Source organism: Silurus meridionalis, chromosome 25, assembly GCF_014805685.1.
Source record: "Silurus meridionalis isolate SWU-2019-XX chromosome 25, ASM1480568v1, whole genome shotgun sequence".
Taxonomy (NCBI): Eukaryota; Metazoa; Chordata; class Actinopteri; order Siluriformes; family Siluridae; genus Silurus; species Silurus meridionalis.
Window position 1 is genome coordinate 10,115,455 of NC_060908.1, and position 21,316 is coordinate 10,136,770.

Genomic DNA, 21,316 nt, shown 5'->3' on the forward strand with positions numbered 1-21,316 from the left:
GCCATTGAGCTCGGGGTCGCAGTGTTTTTTGGGCGGACAGGACGGCAGAGGACTCTTGGTAAGCATAGAGGTGGCGGTCTGTGCATTTATGTTAACAAGTCATTCTGCATGGACTCTACTGTTACTGAAGGTCATTGCTCTGTTCATTTAGAGTATTTGATGATTACGTGCAGACCCTTTTATTTACAGAGAGAATTCTCAGCCATTGTCGTGCCTGTGGTGTACATTCCGCCGGATGCTAATGCTAAACTAGCTATGGAGGAACTGCACGCAGCTATTAGCAAACAGCAGTCTGCACATCTCGAAAAGCTATCGTTGTTGCTGGAGATTTCAACCACTCTAACCTGTTTTTCCAAAATTTCACCACAATGTCTCCTGCTCTACCAGAGGGGACAAAACACTGGACCAGGTGTACACAAACATACCTGGGGCATACATGGCTATTCCCCTTCCCGCCCTTGGGTCAGTTTGATCACCTCTCTTTGTTCATGCTACCTAAATACACACCACTGATCAAACAGGTGAAACCAGCTGTGAGGACAGAAAAGGTATGGCCAGAAGGGGCCATTTGTTCTCTACAGCAACAGTTTTAGGATACTGACTGGAACATGTTTGCCTCACAGGCCACACTGGACTCTCACACGGACATGGACATTTACACTTCATCTGTTTTGGACCATATTAACCCTCTGGAGTCTGATTCGCCGCCGGCGCCCTAACGTGCTTTTTTTCAGATGCCATCAAAAAGAGCTTAAACTGCTGTGTCATATTTGATCAAACATGTCAAAGAAATACATCATTTAAATCTGTAAAGGGTCCACTTTCATTTGTGTACGCTCACTATATAAACAAAACGTATTTTTTTTAAATTAATAAAATAGTCAGGGTGCACCATCTGTCACCTTTGTCTGCGTGATCTTCGTTTAGAAACACGTCATCAAAAAACTCGGCCAATAGCTGACACATGGAAATAAAAAATATCTTAGACAGCTTAAAGTACACACACCCCCAGACAGTGGCATAAAACAATGTAATTCCACTGAGATTATTACACGTTTAGCTGGGTTTGAAAGATGACACGTTACACCGGTGAGGAAGCTCTTCAGATGGTTTTGGACAGTGATGAAGAATTTACCTTTTCATCCGAAGAAGATTGCGATTCCGACGAAGAGCGTTTGCATTTTGATGAGCGAATCGACCCATTCAAGGACTTTCCAGCAAGTTGCTACGATGAGTAAGATATTAAGTCTTACATTCTGACCATATAAAACTAATATTGTTTGTAGACATCTCTGTCTAGCTTTTGTCAGCATTGCCTTTTAATGTTACAACAAAAATCCGCCAATATCTCAGTATTGTTGACGTTATATAAAGTTATATTTTAGCCTCAGTTCAGTTTTGGTTAGTCTCGCTTATCATCCTGAAAGGCTGTTATGTAGTGTTAGCTAGCAGAGATGTTCCGGAATGCAGAGGTGTAAATGCTATATGTAAATGCATGCTAACAAATATATATTGTTCAAGTGTATTCATCATCCTAAAATATATTGTTTGGTTATTTTTAGGAATGTGGCTGCATCACCCTTGCCTTTACTGGAAACTCACACCGGGCCACGCATGTGTCGCTCCGTAAAAAATGGAATAAGGGGCACATAACGTCATTAAAAATCAAGTTTTATGAAAAATGACTTTTTTCATACAAAAATAAAAGTAATTATGAAATAAATTTTTATATTAATTAGCATAATTTCATTAATAGTGAATGAGAAAAAAAAAATGACATTAGATCATGTTTTGACTGAAATATTACTTTTTTCATAATTTTTTCATCTTTTTTCCCAATAATCTATTGGGAAAATATGAATTTTCATATTTATAAGCATAATTTCATTTAAAAACGGTTAAAAGTGGGAAAAGGGGAAAAACATGAAATACAAAAATAATAATTTTTATATTAATAACCATTACAAAGTGAATGAGAAACAAAAAATTGACATCATGAAATCATGTTTTTTTTCAGAGAAATTACGTACCTTAGTGTGGTTACTGTAGTGTGTGTTCGTAGTTCTAATGGGAATGGTCTCCACTCGCTGCTTTCAAACCCTGGAACAGGCAATAAAGCACTCTTTCAAAAGCAAAAAGAGAAGAAATGAAGGCAACAGAAAGAAGTGAATACAGAAAATCAAAATATTTAGATTTTAAAGCGATGAGAGAGGAAAAAAAAACCAATTGTGAAAATGTAAACCCCGATACAAACACAAGATTCCCGGCAAATAATCAACAACAGGAAGCTACGTCACCCCAACAGCTGTAGCTGCGGAATATGTATTCACCACTGCCATTTCCATCATTTTAGCAAAATCTACCACCATCTGCCTTTCCACATTACTCTCCATAAGGCCATACCTACCCTTCTCCTCCTCATCACCTCTGTTCCTTTCACCAACTCTTCAATTGAATTCATTTTTATTTGTATAGCGCTTTTAACAATGAACATTGTCTCAAAGCAGCTTTACACAAATAATGTGGTGATTTAAAGGTAAATATGTTCTTTATAAGTAAGTTTGTCCCTGATGAGCAAGCCGGTGGCGACTGTGGCAAGGAAAAACTCCCCGGGATGGTGATAGGAAGAAACCTTTAGAGGAACCAGACTCAAGAGGGAACCCATCCTCATCTGGGTTGCACCGAATGTCCATTTGTAGCAGATATACGATGTTGCGGGGTACAGTGATGATTATCAGAAGCAAAAAGTAGTCCTGAGTCAGTGTAGGAGACTGTTGACCCTTAACTACAGTCCAATCTATCCTCAAAGTGCCCGTTCTTACTCCAAAATGTCATGGAACCACCCAAGGTGTTGATAAGAAACCGTCCAAGCTGCACAGAGTGGCCTCCAGTCGAAGAGAACACTATCCAGAGGCAGGCCTGGACGAAGTGGGAAGATCCACGGAGGGAAGAGATCTTAGTTGGAGCAGCAGCTACTCTCTATGGTATATGGAGGAGACGCCGGCGGGGGAAGCGCACCGGCGTGCTAGTGAAGCTACGACAGAGGGTATTTAGAACTGCGCTCCCGTCGATTCACCTGGCGAACCTCTGCTTACTGCCGAACAAAATGGACGAACTAACTCTTCTTAACAGAACGAACAAAGATTTTGCATGCTCCGCTGCTCTCTGTTTTACTGAAACTTGGCCCAGTCACTCAATCCCGGACAGCGGATTACATCTCTCTCGGGCTTCCACTTACACTGAGCGGATCGCGTAACGGAGCTATCGGGCAAAACGAAAGGCGGCGGAATCTGCTTCTACATTAACGAACGTTGGTGTACAGATGTCACAGTGCTGGATAAATACTGCAGCCCAAACTTGGAATCACTGGTGATAAACTGTAAACCGTTTTACTCACCGCGGGAATTTTCCTCATTCATTCTGACCGGAGTTTACATCCCACCTCAGGCCAACGTGAATGATGCACTGCAAACCTGGCAAACCAAATATCCGGCTTGGAGCAAAAACATCCGGATTCTTTTTTTAATATCCTTGGAGACTTTAACGGAGCAAAACTAACACTTGAACTTCCAAAATACAGGCAACATATTAACTGTCCGACAAAAGGGGAAAACACACTGGCTCATTGCTACACCATTCTTAAGGACTTATATCACTCTGTACCCCGGGCAGCTTTAGGGACCTCTGATCACTGCTTGGTTCATCTTATTTCAACATACAGGCAGAAACTAAAATCTGTTAAACCTGTAGTCAAAACAGTGAAGAGATGGACCAGTGAGGCAAAGCAGGAACTACAAGACTGCTTTGACTGCACTGATTGAAGTGTCTTTGAGGCTGGAACTGACAGCCTGGATAAGCTGACTGACACTGTGATATCCTACATCAGTTTTTGTGAAGACATGTGCGTGCCAAACAAAACCTTCTGCAAGTTCAGTAACAACAAGCCATGGTTCACAGCCAAACTGAAAAAACTTCGACATGCCAAGGAAGATGCATACAGAGGGGAGGACAAAGCACTGTACAAGCAGGCCAGGAACCAACTGACAAAAGAGATCAGAATAGCCAAAAGAAGCTAAGCTGAAAAGCAGGTATTCAGCTAACGACCCTGCATCAGTGTGGAAAGGCCTGCAAAATATCACAAACTACAGGAGACCACCCCTCCCCACTGAAGCAAACAAAGACCTGGCTGATGACCTCAACACCTTCTACTGCAGGTTTGAGAACAATATCTTCACACCTCTCTTCCAACCCAGCCCAATGTCTGCCCCCATCACACCTCTGGAATCCTCTCTTACAACTCCTCCCAGCACTCAAGTTGCGCTCACGATTTGTGAAAAGGATGTGTATCGGCTCTTTCAGAGACAGAAGACAAGGAAATCTCCCGGCCCAGATGGTGTCTAACCCTCCTGTCTCAAAGCATGTGCCAACCAACTGGCTCCCATCTTCACCTCTATCTTCAACAGATCACTGGAGTTGTGTGAGGTCCCCTCCTGCTTTAAACTCTCCACAATCATCCACCGATCTGTTTGCTCGGTATGCAAACTTTAAGGGATCCAGCAGCTGTTCTGTCACCTTCTTTAGATGGGCCAATACCAGCTTTTCAAAGGTCTTCATGACGACAGATGTCAGAGCGACAGGCCTGTAGTCGTTAAGTCCAGTAATGGAGGGTTTCTTGGGGACCACCTTTGAAAAGCTGGTATTGGCCTATCTAAACAAGGTGACAGAACAGCTGCTGGATCCCATAAAGTTTGCATACCGAGCATACAGATCGGTGGATGACGCAGTCAACATGGGGCTAAACTACATGGGGCAGTCAACACCTTGACTGCCCAGGAACATATGCTGTTTTTTGAATTTAGTTCGGCTTTCAATACAATAATTCCGGGAATTCTCCATTCCAAACTCCTAAACCTCACTATACCGACTGCCATCTGTCAATGGATCACCAGCTTCCTGACAGGCAGGAAACAACAGGTGAGACTGGGAGGTGTTACCAGAGGTGTGCTGCCCCTACATATATTTGTTTTGCTGTGATGTCCCCTATGAAAGTGTAAACTAAACAAAAACATTCAACATTTCAATTAAATCCAATTAGGCCAACGTGAACACGCTTAAAAAAAAAAAAACTAAGAACATTACAGTAAATTTGCATTTGCAAAAAATCAAACTGGACAAAACTTTATCGGTCATTTGTAAGCGATGGGGTCGCATTATCACTCCCCCATGGCTGAATACACGTTCAACTGGTGCACTAGATGCTGGAATTGCCATAAGCCTGGTAGTCCCCTTAAATAAAGAGGGCAATGCATTCCTATTTATAGAACAAAACTGAAGAGCATTCTGTCCATTACAAATGTCAAGGTAGTGGTTAAGCTGGATAAGCGGACTAGAGCACGAATTGGTTTTCTGTTTTTTGCGGTAACCTGTGAAAAGCCCAGATTGATGCACTGCCTCTGGCTCTCCAACTTGGACTTCAGGGTTACTAATGGAAGCTGGAGACGGCGTGGTCTTGTGTGCCTCTTCGATAATCAGGTCTGAAAAACACAGAACATTCATTGCAAAATGTTGAAGATATGTATGGATTATAAATTATAGTTAGTTACTGAGTTACAGACATGACCTCTACACTAAAATAATTTATAGACCAATTCGTGTTATATTTCAAATTGAACAAAATTATTTAATTACAAAGCTACCTTTAATCATTATAGACACTACCTCCTTGGTCTGATCAGGAGCCAAGACATCATGCATTAACCACATGGTGCCAAAGAAGGGGTCAAGTAATGCAGCTTTCAGGTAGAGAGGGTCTGAGAAGGGAAGGGTTGCTGCATCATGCTCACCATCTTCCATCCTTACATTGACAAAGATCCCTTTGAATCTTCTTTTAAGGGAGGCCTGTAGGCTATGAATAAAGCCACCCAAGTAGCACACATTGTCTTTTTCATTCTCTAAATGGTGATTTAATGAGAGAACACATGAAGCCACTGCACTGATTGTCACTACTTTTTCTCCCTGGGTAAGATCGGTGGCCTCTGCAAAGGGGTGTAAGATGCGGACAAGTTCTTGTAATTGGCTCCACTCTCGTGATGTGAAGATCAGTTCTTTATGGCCAACATTTGAAAGAACTACGCCCAGTCTTTGGTTTTCACATGCAAGGATTGCTTTTAACTGTCTCAGGGTGGAATTCCAGCGAGTAGTCACCGAAGCTGGGATGCCATGTTGACCGAACTCCGACTCAAAGTTCTCTTTGAAAGAAGAACTGGTGTGGAGCAATGAGCTCAATTTTGAGGACTTTTTGTGTCTTTAAGGCCATTCCCTATGACCAACTGCAAGGTATGAGCAAAACACTGGAGTCTGGTTTGTGATTTCAAAGTTCTATCCATCATCTCTTGCTCCTCTACAGACACATCATTCCACATCTCTGCATCATCAAGACTATCCTCCACCTCCTCCTCTGGTTCTGGAAAGCAGACAGTGAAGGCTTTCTTCATGTTGGCCGCATTATCGCATATCATGTGAAATCTTCTTCTTGATGTGATACTCATCACATATTTGTTGAAATTTTTCACATATGTTTTCACCAGTGTGTGATTCTTTGAACCGGTCACATGCTAACAAGTTTGACTGTAGCTTCAGATTGTCATTTTCAATGTCGAGCCAGTGTGCTGTGACCCCTAAAAAGCCCCTCATTTTACGGTCAGACCAAATGTCAACGGTCACTGACACGTTGTCTATTCTGGCAAGTTCCGCTTTTAATTTAAGCTTCCTTTGGCTCACCTGATCTTCAAGTTTTGAGGTCATTGTGCGCCTACAAACAGGAGTGTATTTACTGTCCACAATAGACAAAAAGTGATGAAAGTTTTTATTGTCAATTATTGACAATGGAAGATTGCAGTTTATGATCAGGTCTGATAGTATTAAGTGCGTTATTGCTTTTTGCTGAGGATGACTACTGCTGTAGAGTGGAACAGTGCGCTGGTCAAAGAACTGCAAGATGCGAGGCTGCGTTGAGTCTATCTCAAATTTGGCCTTAAGGTACTCTTCATATCTAAAAGAAAAGAAAAGCACCTATTACTTTATGTAATAGACACATGTTCTTGACCACTATTTCGGCGGGCGTGAACGTTACTGTCAAATAACTTATGTAATGCAATTTCCGTTTCAACTCTGATTCTGATGAATGTGGACCTCAAGTTTACATTATAATATCGCTAACTGTTTGATTTAAGTTGGAAGTAGATAGATACCACAGAAAACCTCGTGCTTGAAAACGAGCAAAACATTTGCGTTGCCCCAGTGACCAACCACTACTTACTTCTCGCTGTGCAACTTGAAGTGACGAATGAAATTTGAAGTTGTGGCTGATGAATCACTTATCTTGGCACTGCAGATATTACACACAGCCGTTCTTTTCTTTGCCGTGTACGCGTAATCTCTAAACCCAAACTTTATTATCCTCGGGGCTGGGGCTGTTGTTGTTGTTGCGGTGTTCATGTTGTCTTGTCCGCAGAGGGATCTGCTGAGGGATCTAGCGTCTAGCGGTTTACGCATGCGGAAGAGTAGGTTCGGTTCACCGACTTATTGGAAAATATATATATATATATATATATATATATATATATATATATATATATATATATATATAGTTCATTCTTAAATATATAAAAAAAATCACAATAATTGAAAAAAATTATTTTCCACAAGTCATTTCAAGTAAATAGGCACAAGTCCGAGTCAAGTCTAAAGTCACAAGGAGCAAGTCTAAAGTCAAGTCGAGTCTTTTCAGAGATCTAGTCAAGTAAGTCTCAAGTCCAAAAAAGTCTCAAGTCCAAAAAATAGCAGTGGGGAAAGGACACACCCCTGAGTGCTAACTGTCCGAATACTGGAGGTAACACCCAGAGGTGGGAGACTCGAGTCATATGACTTGACTCGAGTCAGATATGAATGACTGCATATCAAGTGACCCAACTGTCAAACTCCTGAATTTTGCAGATGACATCACGCTCATCGGACTAATCCAAGATGGTGACGAGTCTGCATATGAGCAAGAGGTGAAGCAGCAGTTGCTATGGTGCAGTCAGACCAACCTTGAGCTAAACACACTCAAAACTGTGGAGATGATAGTGGACTTTAGGAAACACCCTTCAGCACTACTCCCTCTCACAATATCCAACATCCTTGTGTCATCTGTGGAGAACTTCAAGTTTCAGGGTACTACCATTTCCCAAGACCTGAAATGGGAATCAAACATAAACTCGATTCTGAAAAAGGCCCAGCAGAGGATGTACTTTCTACGTCAATTAAGGAAGTACAGTCTGCCACAGGAGCTGTTGATACAGTTCTACACTGCAGTCATTGAATCTGTCCTGTGCTCATCAATCACCATCTGGTTTGGAGCAGCAACAAAACAGGACAGAAACAGACTGCAGAAAACCGTTAAAACAGCAGAAAAAAATCATTGGTGCCCCCCTGCCCACTCTCCAGGACTTGTACCATACAAGAACCAGAAACCGGGCAGAAAAAATCATTAATGACCCTTCACACCCTGGACACAACATCTTTCAGCTCCTCCCTTCTGGCAGGCGCTACAGAACTTTGTTCACTAAAACTGCCAGACACAGAAACAGTTTCTTTCCCCAAGCAATCACCCTCACTAACAACTGACCATAATTATATTCCCTGCTTCACATCTATGAGTACTGCACAGAACTGTCAGTCATCACATTATCTGTATATGTTGCACACACTATTGCTGCTATATACTGTACAAAGTTTTATAGTAAACTCTCTAATCATACCTGGCACACAATACTGTCATTTGCACTACCATGCACTCCCACACTTTATGTACATTACTGGTCTGTATCCCTATTTATTACCCACATTGTCTATACTGTCTCACATTGTCTGTATTGTCTATATTGTCTTGTATAGTCTGTTTTTGTCTTGTATGCTTTGTCATGTATAGGTTGTTTATTTATGTCTGTACTTTTGAAATTCCTTGTGTGTGTCAACACACTTGGCCAATAAACCTGGTTCTGATGTTTAACTCGAACGAGAGAGAGAGAGAGAGAGAGAGAGAGAGAGAGAGAAAAGAGGGTGACAGGAAGAGAAGGATATGGATTATTAAGTGTCCTTATTGTTGTATGAAAGTTAATATCACTGTGCAGTTTGGACTCATAACATGGACTCATGTAGCATAACTACAAGGGAGAACCAGAAGGTAACAGACATGAGGGATCTCTGGGATAAGAGACGACCCACCACACCACCGTCAACAAACCTGAGTGAACATGTGAATGTGAGGGGACGACAGCATACAAATATCCCAGTTCACCAAACACTCTATATCCATGTTCCCTCCAGATCAGCGCCTTTGCCTAAGAAAAAATCTACTGATCAAAGGCTTGACTAAATAAATGTGTTTTCAACATCGACTTGATTGGAAGGCTGTTCCATAACTGTGGGGCTTTATAAGAGAAATATCTGCCCCCTGCTGTAGTCTTCGTTATTTGAAGAACCAACATATAGCCTGCACCTTTTGATCTAAGTAGGCATGGAGGATCATACTGGTATGATCCTCCATTGATTTGGCACATGTTTTATGTTGGATGCCCTACATGCATCCCTTCCCATTTATCCTGGCTTTTCAAGTTATTAGATCTGGTTTAAATCCATTGGAGCTGTGCTACAGAGACTGTAACATTTGAAGAGTGTGACTGGAGAAAGTTTCATGAATGGTGTATGGACTTTGACTATGCTGTTAGAATGGATCTATTTTCACTGGAGCTCTACAAACTCATTTCTCAGAGAAAAGACGTACCTCATCAGAGCAACAACGTTCATGGAGAACTAAATTTTACTGCACATTTCTAGAATGGCTGGGGATAACAGCGATAACAAAGAGAAGTTATGACTTGCAAGGTGAAGTATGATCATTTCTAAATGTCGAATGATGAAACTGACGGTTGCATATCCAGCAAAGTGCTAGCCATTATCCATGCTGTTACTGGAGAACTGCTGGACAGAATTATCAACCATGATCTGGAAGACAACTGCTACAGCTGTGCAATCAATCACCTGAATCAACGCCAGCGCTCATGGTGCAGGTTGGAGGTTCAGGAACAGCTTTTTTCCATCCACCATTACACTACTGAACTCTACACTAAACCGCTAGATCACTAAAAAACAAAACACTGTATATAACCTCTGTACTACACATGTACATATTGGATATTGTATATCTTTTTTGCTCCACATCACATCTGCACTGTTTTTTATCGATATGTATTTTTATATCCCTACTGTACATTCTGCCCAACATTTCACATTCATGTATATGTGTATATAGTGTGTGTATATGTATATGTATATGTATATGTATGTGTATATGTATATGTATATGTATATATACACACATACTGTATTTTTCGGACTATAAGCCTCTACTTTTTACCCTCGTTTTGAACAAGTCTTAAACAACGAAGCGGCTTATTTATGAATTTTTCCTGGGTTTTTCCCGGTAACGTCAAGCCAAAAAACTGAACCCCATAACATTAGACCAATGAAATTTCCGAACGGAAACAAAAAAACGCACCTTACCTATGTTCTGAGCTGCACGGCATCGGGAGAAAAAACTTTTTTTTTTTTTAACGCATGACGATGCCAAAAGAAAAACTCCCGAGAGAAATAGTTGTGAAAGGAAGGAGGAAGACAGTGAACAATGATTTTCTTGGTAGGCTACTGTTTAGATACAAGCTCTTGTAACGCGTTGAGTGAGGGTAATGGGATAGCTCGCTAACTCCAGTTGCAACAGAAATCATATAAGCACAGACAGGTTTCCAAAACTTATTTTAAAAATAAAAATTTTGTCAAATTCAGTGGGTGCAACTTATATATGGGTGCGCTTTATAGTCTGGAAATTACAGTATATATATACTATTACTTACTTATACTTACTTGTCGGATCCTGACGAGAACTATCTTCATGTGAATGCCTACGTACAGAATGGTGAACAAACTGTTCAAACCATGGTTGAAATACAAACCTACTAAAAGTCTAAAACTGTGGAAATTCGAGGTATCACAGAAGCTATCATCTGCAATTGACAAGATGAGCAGCACATCAAAACTGTTCTGAACAAAGTTAAAAACAGAACAAAATAATTTTGCTCGGACCAAGTGTATGGAGACGCTGTGGACTACTGGAGCTCTCACACATCTTTGGAACCTCCTAAACAGCCACATACATGGGAAACCTCGAAGCATGTCACATCAATTCTGACTCAGAGAAAGACCTGAAAACTAAGGTCTCCTCTGCTCTTCCACAAAAGTATTTTTACTAGCCATCCTTCTTTTGCTAGTTGTTTTTTTAAACTAGATTTGCTAATAAACAATGTGCAAGAATGTAATACTAATGGTGTTCTTTGTGTAATGTAAATACTGTCATCTGCAAACTTAACTGTATGTACAAGGATTTAACCAGTGTTTGCTAAAACCTTTTAAAGGTAAAACTAGTCATGTAATGTACATCTTAACCTATGTATCCGATATTTGTTTTTAATTTGCTTAGAAAATATGAATATGTAAAGAATGTTGATGCAGCTAAAAGTCTTTGATTACCTTATAAAATTTAATGTTTTAAAAATGTAAACATCATGTCATAAGTCTTCTGAAATAAAATCCTTAGACTATATCGGTGGTGATCATTAATGCTCTGATGCTCCAAAATGACAAAATGGTTGTTGAAAATTATACGTGGACAGACCCAGGGTCATATTGTTGTATTACAGTTTTTCTCAGTCGCTTTGGAGCAATTCTCAGATCAGAAATGAAATTCTCAAAACTACTTGTTCAAACTCCACATCATTTAGTCATTTGTGCTCTCCATAAGAACATTTCTCATTGCTTTTTGTTTAAATTGCGAATGCTTTTGTACATCATTCAATCGATTGTGTACAAGTGTCTGCTTTTTCCTACATTATCTATTTATAATATTATTTATGTCATGTTGATCAAAATGTATTATACTAGTTTCACCTAAATGGTCTTAAACCTCAAAACATTTAGGCATCAGTTCATTGCATAAGTCAAAAAATGCAGAATGGTTAAACCAGTTGTCAAAATTTGTCAAGATCTTCTTCTTCACAGTTCTATTCAACTTTTTTGGTAAATGTGTCCTGATAAATTGTGCAGATGAAACTTGAATGTCACTAATTAAGGGGCATGTTCACTTTTAGATCAACCTATAATCAACTAGTTCTCTAAAATAGGTCAAGGCAATAGGTATCTCGTGAACCTTTACTGTAATTGGCGAGTGTATATAAAAAGAGCAAACCAGATTTACAATAGTTAAAAACGGATAAACAACTAGGAAATTAACACGGTCAAGAGCCAAAAATAAGGATGCGTGCTGGAAGGGTAAGGAGGCAAAATAGAGGAAGAGGCCACATCAGGAAGAGGCCACAGAGATATATTTCAGATGAAATTAGAGCCACTACTGTGGACCATGTTGTCAATCATGGCCTCACAATGGTATTGCAAGGGATGATATCTGTTGTGATGTGGATGAAAATCTGTGGCCCGACAGACTGGGACGTCAGGGGGTAGAGACTGATTACACTTTATGGTGCGGCGTGTGCAGTTCTGCCTAAGAAGTGTTTCCTATGTTTACCTTTTTGAATTTTAATTTGTGTCTTTTTATTTTCTATCACAATGATATTATATTGTAATTTTTTAGTCAGTCCACTAGTAAAAAAGAAAAAAAAGAAAAAGTGTGAATCCTGCCAGTCTCTTAAAATCAATATCCCACATACAGTAATGTGTAAATTTGTGCTGTTTAACTTCATAGTTGGCAATTCAGCCTCGTGCATTTTCAATACTTGTAATCCAAAACATAATTTACATCAGAAAATACTTAAATAAAGCATTGTCATATTGAAAAAATGACAAAATAATAGCAGTACAATGAGACTAACCAGAATAATCCAGGTTTTAGTATATTTTTTATTGCTATGTGGCAAACAAGTTACCAGTTGGTGCAGTAGATTCTCAGAAAACAAAAGACCCAGCATTCATGATATGCACGCTCTTAAGGCTGTGCAATTGGGCAATTAGTTGAAAGGGGTGTGTTCAAAAAAATAGCAGTGTATGCCGTTGACTGTACAAACTCAAAACTATTTTGTACAAACATTTTTGTTTCTAGGATTTAGCAAGCCTATGAAGAACTAAACTAATATTTAGTTGTATGACCACAGTTTTTTAAAACTGCTTTACATCTGTGTGGCATGGAGTCAACCAACTTGTGGCACCTCTCAGCTGTTATTCCACTCCATGATTCTTTAACAACATTCTACAATTAATTTACATTTCTTGGTTTTGCTTCAGAAACAGCATTTTTGATATCACCCCACATGTTCTCGATTGGATTAAGGTCCGGGGATTGGGCTGGCCACTCCATAACATTAATTTTGTTGGTTTGGAACCAAGACTTTGCTCGTTTACTAGTGTGTTTGGGGTCATTGTCTTGTTGAAACAACCATGCTCTTCAGCATAAGGCAACATGACCTCTTCAAGTATTTTGACATATGCAAACTGAGCCATGATCCCTGGTATGCGATAAATAGGCCAAACACCATAGTAGGAGAAACATGTCCATATCATGATGCTTGCACCACCATTCTTCACTGTCTTCACTGTGTACTGTGGCTTGAATTCAGAGTTTGGGGGTCGTCTCACAAACTGTCTGTGACCCTTGGACCCAAAAAGAACAATTTTACTCTCATCAGTCCACAAAATGTTCCTCCATTTCTCTTTAGGCCAGTTGATGTGTTCTTTGGCAAATTGTAACCTCTTCTGCACATGCCTTTTTTAACAGAGGGACTTTGCGGGGGATTCTTGAAAATAGATTAGCTTCACACAGACGTCTTCTAACTGTCACAGTACTTACAGGTAACTCCAGACTGTCTTTGATCATCCTGGAGCTGATCATTGGCTGAGCCTTTGCCATTCTGGTTATTCTTCGATCCATTTTGATGGTTGTCTTCCGTTTTCTTCCACGTCTTTCTGGTTTTGCTCTCCATTTTAAGGCATTGGAGATCATTTTAGCTGAACAGCCTATAATTTTTTGCACCTCTTTATAGGTTTTCCCCTCTCCAATCAACTTTTTAATCAAAGTACGCTGTTCTTCTGAACAATGTCTTGAACGACCCATTTTCCTCAGGCTTTCAATTGCATGTTCAAAAAGTGCTGGCTTCATCCTTAAATAGGGGCCACCTGATTCACACCTGTTTTTTTACAAAATTGATGACCTCAGTGATTGAATGCCACACTGCTATTTTTTTTTAACACACCCCTTTCAACTAATTGCCCAATTGCACAGCCTTACGAGCGTGCATATCATAAATGCTGGGTCTTGTTTGTTTTCTGAGAATCTACTGCACCTACTGGTAACTTGTTTGCCACGTAGCAATAAAAAATATACTAAAAACCTGGATTATTCTGGTTAGTCACATTGTATCGCTATTATTTTGAACAATACTGTATAACTGAAACCTATAAGCAATACATCATGGAAGAGTGCGGATACTTTGTGACCCTTTCAAGCAACGCCCCAAGTTCTGCTGGCAAAACATTTCTGTAGCGCTCTGCACACATTAATACATCTGAGGTTTTTTTTGCTACAGGTGATGTAGGTGGCACAGTTGCGGTTGTTTTGTAGAGGTTTGGAGCTTGCTTTAATAAAAATGGTATTCACCCTCCATATGCAAAATGCCTCTCTCACTGTAATACATATGAAAACAGCAAAGTCATCACTATTACATATAATAAGCCACATTACGTACCTCTCACCAAGAAATAGATTACTGATACATCGATCAAAGTCTAAACGGATAAGAATGAGCACATACTGTTTACACATACTACACTTTAGATCTGCTTAACATTCGTTCCATCTGTAAAACAAATTGATCAAAATGATGGATAGAGGGTATGTTGATCCAATGGCCTTCCTGGATTTAATGGAGCCCCCATGATGTTTGCGAAAGGCCTGGGAGGTTTGTTCTAAGGTCTTTTTAGAATGCCACTTCCATTCCTCAAAAGGGGGTTCACTATTGGAAAACATTTTAAAAAATGCAGCCAAAGGTATTATAAGCAAGGTAGTAAGCAACTTTATGAGTCACAAACCCGGAATCAGGACGCATCGGGCCTCACAATGATTGCGTGTAAAAAATATAACTAACCAATGGAACATCGACACATGGACACGAATAAAACATGCAAAAGTACCCAGTCTGAGAAAGACCATGAAACGAGGTAACAAGCATCAACCCATCACTCACAAATGAAAACAGCTAAACATTTTCTAACATCATGGCAACACCAGGACAGAACTGGATATTTTCACACTACTTTATACCCCAACGAGTATCGAAAATACACTGGTGTCGAAATACCTCCTCTTTCTGCTTTGACGGACAATGGACCTATAGTTCTTCATGGCTGGAAACGATGAGGATCACCGTTTACACATCACCTACAAAATTGAGAATGCTGACGGTACCAACATAGCAAATGATGCAAATGTGGGGGTTGTCAACTAACCTATCACATCGCTTTTTCACAAGTAAATAAGTAAACAACTAATTTCTCAATCAAGCAGTACTTATCTTCACAGAGCTATCTTTGAATGTCTCCTCAATTATGGCAAATGACAGGCTTAAATAATTCAAAAAGATTCACTGCTGAAAACAACTGTTTTGACCTGATTAGAAACATTTACTCAGATATACTTTTTCAGGATAAAAATTTACTAAATAGCATCGATTTGAGGATTAAAATCAACCGTAGTAAAGATAACTTTTTTTTTATTAAAAAAAATGAAAAAAGTTTCATTTAAAAATTGTCAACGCTTCTATTTTCGTGAAGACAGTATCCGTCTCACTACCTGTAAAACTGTATTCTCAACACCACCACCAAGTATCCTAACCAAAAAGTTTGCATGAAAACCTTCAGTCATTACCTAAAACGATTATTTTTGGAATGGTAGATAACTGGTCGCCTTCAGCAGGTCATACAATAAAAACTTATTTAATTTCAAACATTACGATACAGAGTTTTAGCATTCTATGTAGACGGTACTTAATATTCTGCAAAACTGCTTCAACCCGTTTTCCTGTCCGGCAACGTGGTCCGTGAAATCCATTCTTTAATTTTAGCTTCAGGAAAACAACTAAAGGATCAGGCATTGGCTATCAACAGAGATGAGTACACGAACAGTTATACTTTATTCATACTCAATCTGAATAATGACAATTGCGGGCAGCATTTAGCTTTAATAAAGTTGGGGAATGTGTGATTGAACTCAGATTGCAGCAGTCCCTTCTGAGAAAGTTGAATCTAAAAGTGTATGCCAGTTTCAACAAGATTCTAGAAATTAACAATAGAAGAAACATGTTAATAGATTACCAGTAAAGCATGAATACGAGAGAATTAACGAATGTTATAAGAAAATGTCCTGAAATAGAAAAAAATATTCCATGGTGTGATGACCAGCGATGAGTTACCTACGGATACGTTGACAAGGTTTCCTGATTTGTTCATCCAATGTGTTAACTCTTTAGATGTGTTTCAGCCGCATGTGTGTTGTGGAATCTAAAGCACTATGCTTAACAAGAAAATTATTGATACCACTTATTTTACTGAAATAAACGTTAGAAATTACAATGCAACAATAGTAGTTCTGTGTCAGTCATTAAAAAAAAATTGACCCAGGCAGAGCTGTTAAAGAGTGTTAGGTTACGAGGATGAAGAATCTTTTTAGGTGATGGTGGAGAAATGGAAACAATTTGAGAAGGGTATGGATCTTTAGATCTTTTTATATTGGATATTTTGCATTGAACAGCCCTGTTAGGTATTGTTGAAAAAGGTGCGTTTAGGCTAGTGACAGTATGTAGTAATTCTTTTCATACCAACGGTCTCCGATCATTGGATACTTTATTAGATGCGGTGAGATTCTTAAGCAGATCCACCATGTGAGATCCTTATCATGTGGGATAATAGTGTTACACTTAAAAATAAATTCACCGTCGTAATTCCACAAAGCAATTTTACCCAAATAAAACACGTACAAAACATGTACAAAGCATTTTTTGGTTCCTTGCAGAAACGTTAGTAAGCACCTCTTGCATGATTTCATCTCCGGGAGTTTGCAAACTTTGTTGCTGTTGCTTCTGTTTTGTTTTCCGTGTTTTGGGTAGGGACATTTTCGCAGTTGCTCTCCCATTTTAACTATGTTTAAAATCTTTTGCAGTGCCGATGAGAAGAGTTTAGCCTTCTTATAATCCTTCAGATCAGTTCTTGACAAAATGCATCACATTGCATAGTCTAAGTTGTTTTTCAACAGTTTTTCTTAAGCTTTCTTTTTTGCAGAGTCCTGAGGGACTAAATAAATGTTCTCAGCAAACTGCATGTTAACCATTAAGTTGCTTATAAACATAATGGCTATGCTGAGCTATGGAAGAAGGAATCTGAAGGAAAAGAAGAAATCCTCCAGTCTGGTAAATGACTTTTTCTTTTTCAAATGTTTTTACTAAGATATAAAAAAACAATTAAATAAATAAATGCACATATCTGCTAATTAAAATGGTCCGTGTGGAAACATCAGAACACCAAACTTTTGCTGTCATTTAAAACACAATTACTTTAACAGGAATATTTTGGCTTCGTGCTCTATGCTGATTTCACTAATAAAAAAAACCCCATACCTTTTCATAAACCATCCATATTTGTCCATGCCCATGTCCATAATTAGAGTATAAAAATCTAAGTATTTATTTAAGGTACATTTAGAACAGATAAATATGAGTTAGTTCATGACAATCATGCAAATAATCGTGATGAAATACTTTTTTAGGGCTGTCAATGGATTTATATATATTACATTACACACTGCATTCAGAAAGTATTCAGACCTCCTAGAAATTGCATTTTATTAAACTGAAATAGCCTATGTACATAAGTATTCATACTCTCATATTTAGTTGAAGCAAGTCTTTTTGAGTATGGCATGCTTTGCCCACCTGGATTGTTCAGTTTTCTGCCATTCTTCATGGCAAATCCTCTCATTCTTGGGCAGGTTGTATGGGGTTCTCTGTGGACAGCCTGACTTAGGTCTCTTGAGAGATGTTCAATGTGGTTTAGTCAGGGCTCGTCCCGCAGCCACAATTGTATTGTTTTGGCTGTCTGCTTAGGGTTATTATCATGTAGAAAGGTGTACCCTCAGCCCAGTCTGAGGTCCTGAGCACTGAAGAACAGGTTTTATTGAGAATATCTCTATTTTGCTCCATTTAGCTTTCCCTCAACCCTAACCAGTCTCTCAGTCCCTACTGCAGAAAAACACTCAGCATGATGCTACCACCACCATGCTTCACTGTTGGGGTGGTTTTGGGCAGGTGATGAGCCCAAGTGGGCTTCCATAGGTTTTGCACAGAGGAGATGCTTCCTCTCGGATAGCTTCAGTGCAGAAGCAATTTTTTTTTTGTGGCCTTCCCCAGATCTGTGCATTGTAACAGTCCTGTCTCTGAGCGCTGCAGGCAGTTCCTTTGACCTAATGGCTTGGTTTTTGCACTGATACTCATTAGCTGTGAGGCCTTCTATAATTTGGTAATTTGGTTCCAGCTGTTAGTGACTCTCCTCTACTCTACTCACTTGAGTGTTGTGAGTTGTTGTAAAAGGGGTTCCCAAAGGTGTGATGGGGCAGTCAGTGGGCTGGGGTGGATGAGAGGTGTGAAGATAAGGTTCTTAAACCTGCAAGAGAAGGCATTGAGGTCATCATCTAAGGCTTTGTTTGTTTAAGTGGGGAGGGGTGGTCTCCTGTAGTTTGTGGTATCTTGCAGGCCTTTTTTACACTGATGCAAGAAAAACATCTTTCAGCTCTTCAGTGTAGCTTCTTTTAGGGTCTAGTGGTTAGGATGCGGTGCTCTCACCGCTGCGCCCGGGTTCGATCCCCGGTCAGAGAACCACCCACAGCCACTCTTAGTGGTGGTCCCAAGCCCAGATAAATGTGAAGGGATGAGTTAGGAAGGGCATCCAGCGTAAAAACATGTGCCAAATCAAACATGCGGATGATCCGCTGTGGCGACCCCTAATGGGAGAAGCCAAAAGAAAGTTTTTAGTGTAGCTAGTCTGATCTCCGTTGTCAGTAGGTTCCTGGCCTGCTTGTACAGGGCTTTATCCTCCCCTCTGTAGGCATCCTCTTTGGCATGTCAAGGTTTTTAAAGTTTAAAACTCTGAAATTATATTACTTGGGGGTATTTAATAATCAAATAATAATTGAATAAATGTTTTTCACATATACAAATTTATAAAAGACATGCTTTTGAACAGAACAAATATATTCAAATATACTGTTTGTGCTTTTGTAGTTAGTTTATTTACCATAAATTATAAAACCAAAACAACAATGCACGTTTTTTTTTTCCCACTGTGACACCTGGCAGTTCTTTAAAGTTTGATTATGGTCACAAAACATGGTGGAAAAAAGTAAGAAAATAGCTGGGTCAGTGTATGAGAAAATATTATATAAAATGTAAATACATTTACAGTAGGAGGTATGTTGACTAGTAATAAAAATGAAAACAACAAAGAATAACAGTTTTTGGAATAAATAAAATGTTGGGTAAATGAAAAGCAAATCAAGGGGAACATAAAACCCAAGTCAGCAGTAGATTTAACCACATCCGACAAGAAACCACTGCTAATAGTTTATCATCTGAAAGAGGTACCTGAATCATAATTATATGACTGTATCATTGCCAAATGATATACACTCTGTCAAGAATTTTTATCAGTTAGTACAAACATTTCACATGATGACCGACCCTTTCAATCAAACACTACATAGGATACCAAGATGATTTTAACACAATTTCAAACGTGCAAATGTTATAATTATATGAGAACACAGTGATGCTTGGCCACACAGGAACAAAAAGCTCATTGGCACGTTAAATTCATTATAATTTGGACAAAAACCAACAAAATTATTACGCTGCAGAATCTATTTACAGTAATACAGAAGTAATTCATTTGTAAGGCACTGTTCAAACAAATAACCGAGGTGAAATGATCAGAAGAAAGAATTAGCTTAATGAACCCTAAAGGTTTTTTTTTTTTATATATATTTGATGATTTCATGTAATTATATTTTATTTAAATGTATATCAAACACTTTCCAAGTTACATTTTCAATATGTGTTGTCTGAAAATAATAATTACAAAATGAGCTTTTCATAGTGATAATTTTTTTTAAGCTTTAACTAATAATAAACAGACCTTTAAAGTTGATATCAATTGTAATGCAACAACTGGATACCCTACTTCCTTGAAAGCCTATGCAGAACATTAGCAGGCCAGTTGTCAAAGTTATGAAACTTTAGTGAAGCAGAGACATTGTTCTGACAGATATTTTCCAATTAGCAAAAAGTAGCAAACAATGACTGCATGTAATGTGAAGTCCAGTCTGTTGAGTTTGAACAGTTCCCTTCAAAAATATTCCACACATTATTTCAGCAGTGTATCTTACAATTCATTACTTAATTAAATCCTAAACAAGTAGTCTGAATGCAAAATGGAATGCTTAAATTGATTCAATACCACAATAACCACATTTTATGTCTTTGAACGAAAAACTACTCTTAAGTGGCTTTATCTAAGTTATAATGCTAAAGAAATCATGACTCAAATGAATGAAGAAGAAAAAAAAAACATTTTCCATAGTTTTCCCTCAGGTGTCATTGTTAACAATAACAGTAGAATACAACTTGGAGATAAACACTCTCTTATACTGAATATTCTTTTCTCTATTCACTATCTATCATATAAGAAATGTACAGTTCATCACAGAAATACTGACATTATTACATGAAAAAAAATCAATACCATGCCCCCTTTTATTGGCTCACAAACAAATGCTGCATCTGCAATTCATTCAGTCATTGGAAAGAAAATGTGCAAAATTCTTATGTAGCAATGGACACGAAGGAAAAATATTTGGCCATTTCTCTTTGTGAATAAGAGTGAAATCATATGTATGGCTTTAGCCTGTGCCCATTATATAAGTGGGATCTATTTTTTCCTGACAGAAGACAGCTCCCTTAGAATTTCAGCAAACTTGGGTCGATTTTCAGGTTTGTAATCCCAGCACCTCTGCATGATATTGTAGACCTCATCTGGGCACTTTTGTGGGCACAACATTCTGTACCCTGCATTAATGAAAAGAATTGTATCAAAATGATACCAGTTACAAATTAAA

At 38.8% G+C, this 21,316-nt stretch overlaps 1 protein-coding gene across 4 annotated transcripts in view; it reads right to left on the bottom strand.

Annotated features, from left to right (window-relative positions):
- Nucleotides 1-19,416: 19,416 nt before the first annotated feature.
- The window catches only part of fer (fer (fps/fes related) tyrosine kinase), a 75,639-nt gene continuing 73,739 nt past the window's right edge, over nt 19,417-21,316 (bottom strand). For all 4 annotated transcript variants that reach the window (XM_046838731.1, XM_046838730.1, XM_046838732.1 and 1 more), the window contains one exon: nt 19,417-21,266. In XM_046838731.1, the coding sequence (XP_046694687.1) occupies nt 21,130-21,266 (137 nt within the window). In that variant the 3' untranslated portion in view covers nt 19,417-21,129. The remainder of the gene's footprint in view (nt 21,267-21,316) is intronic.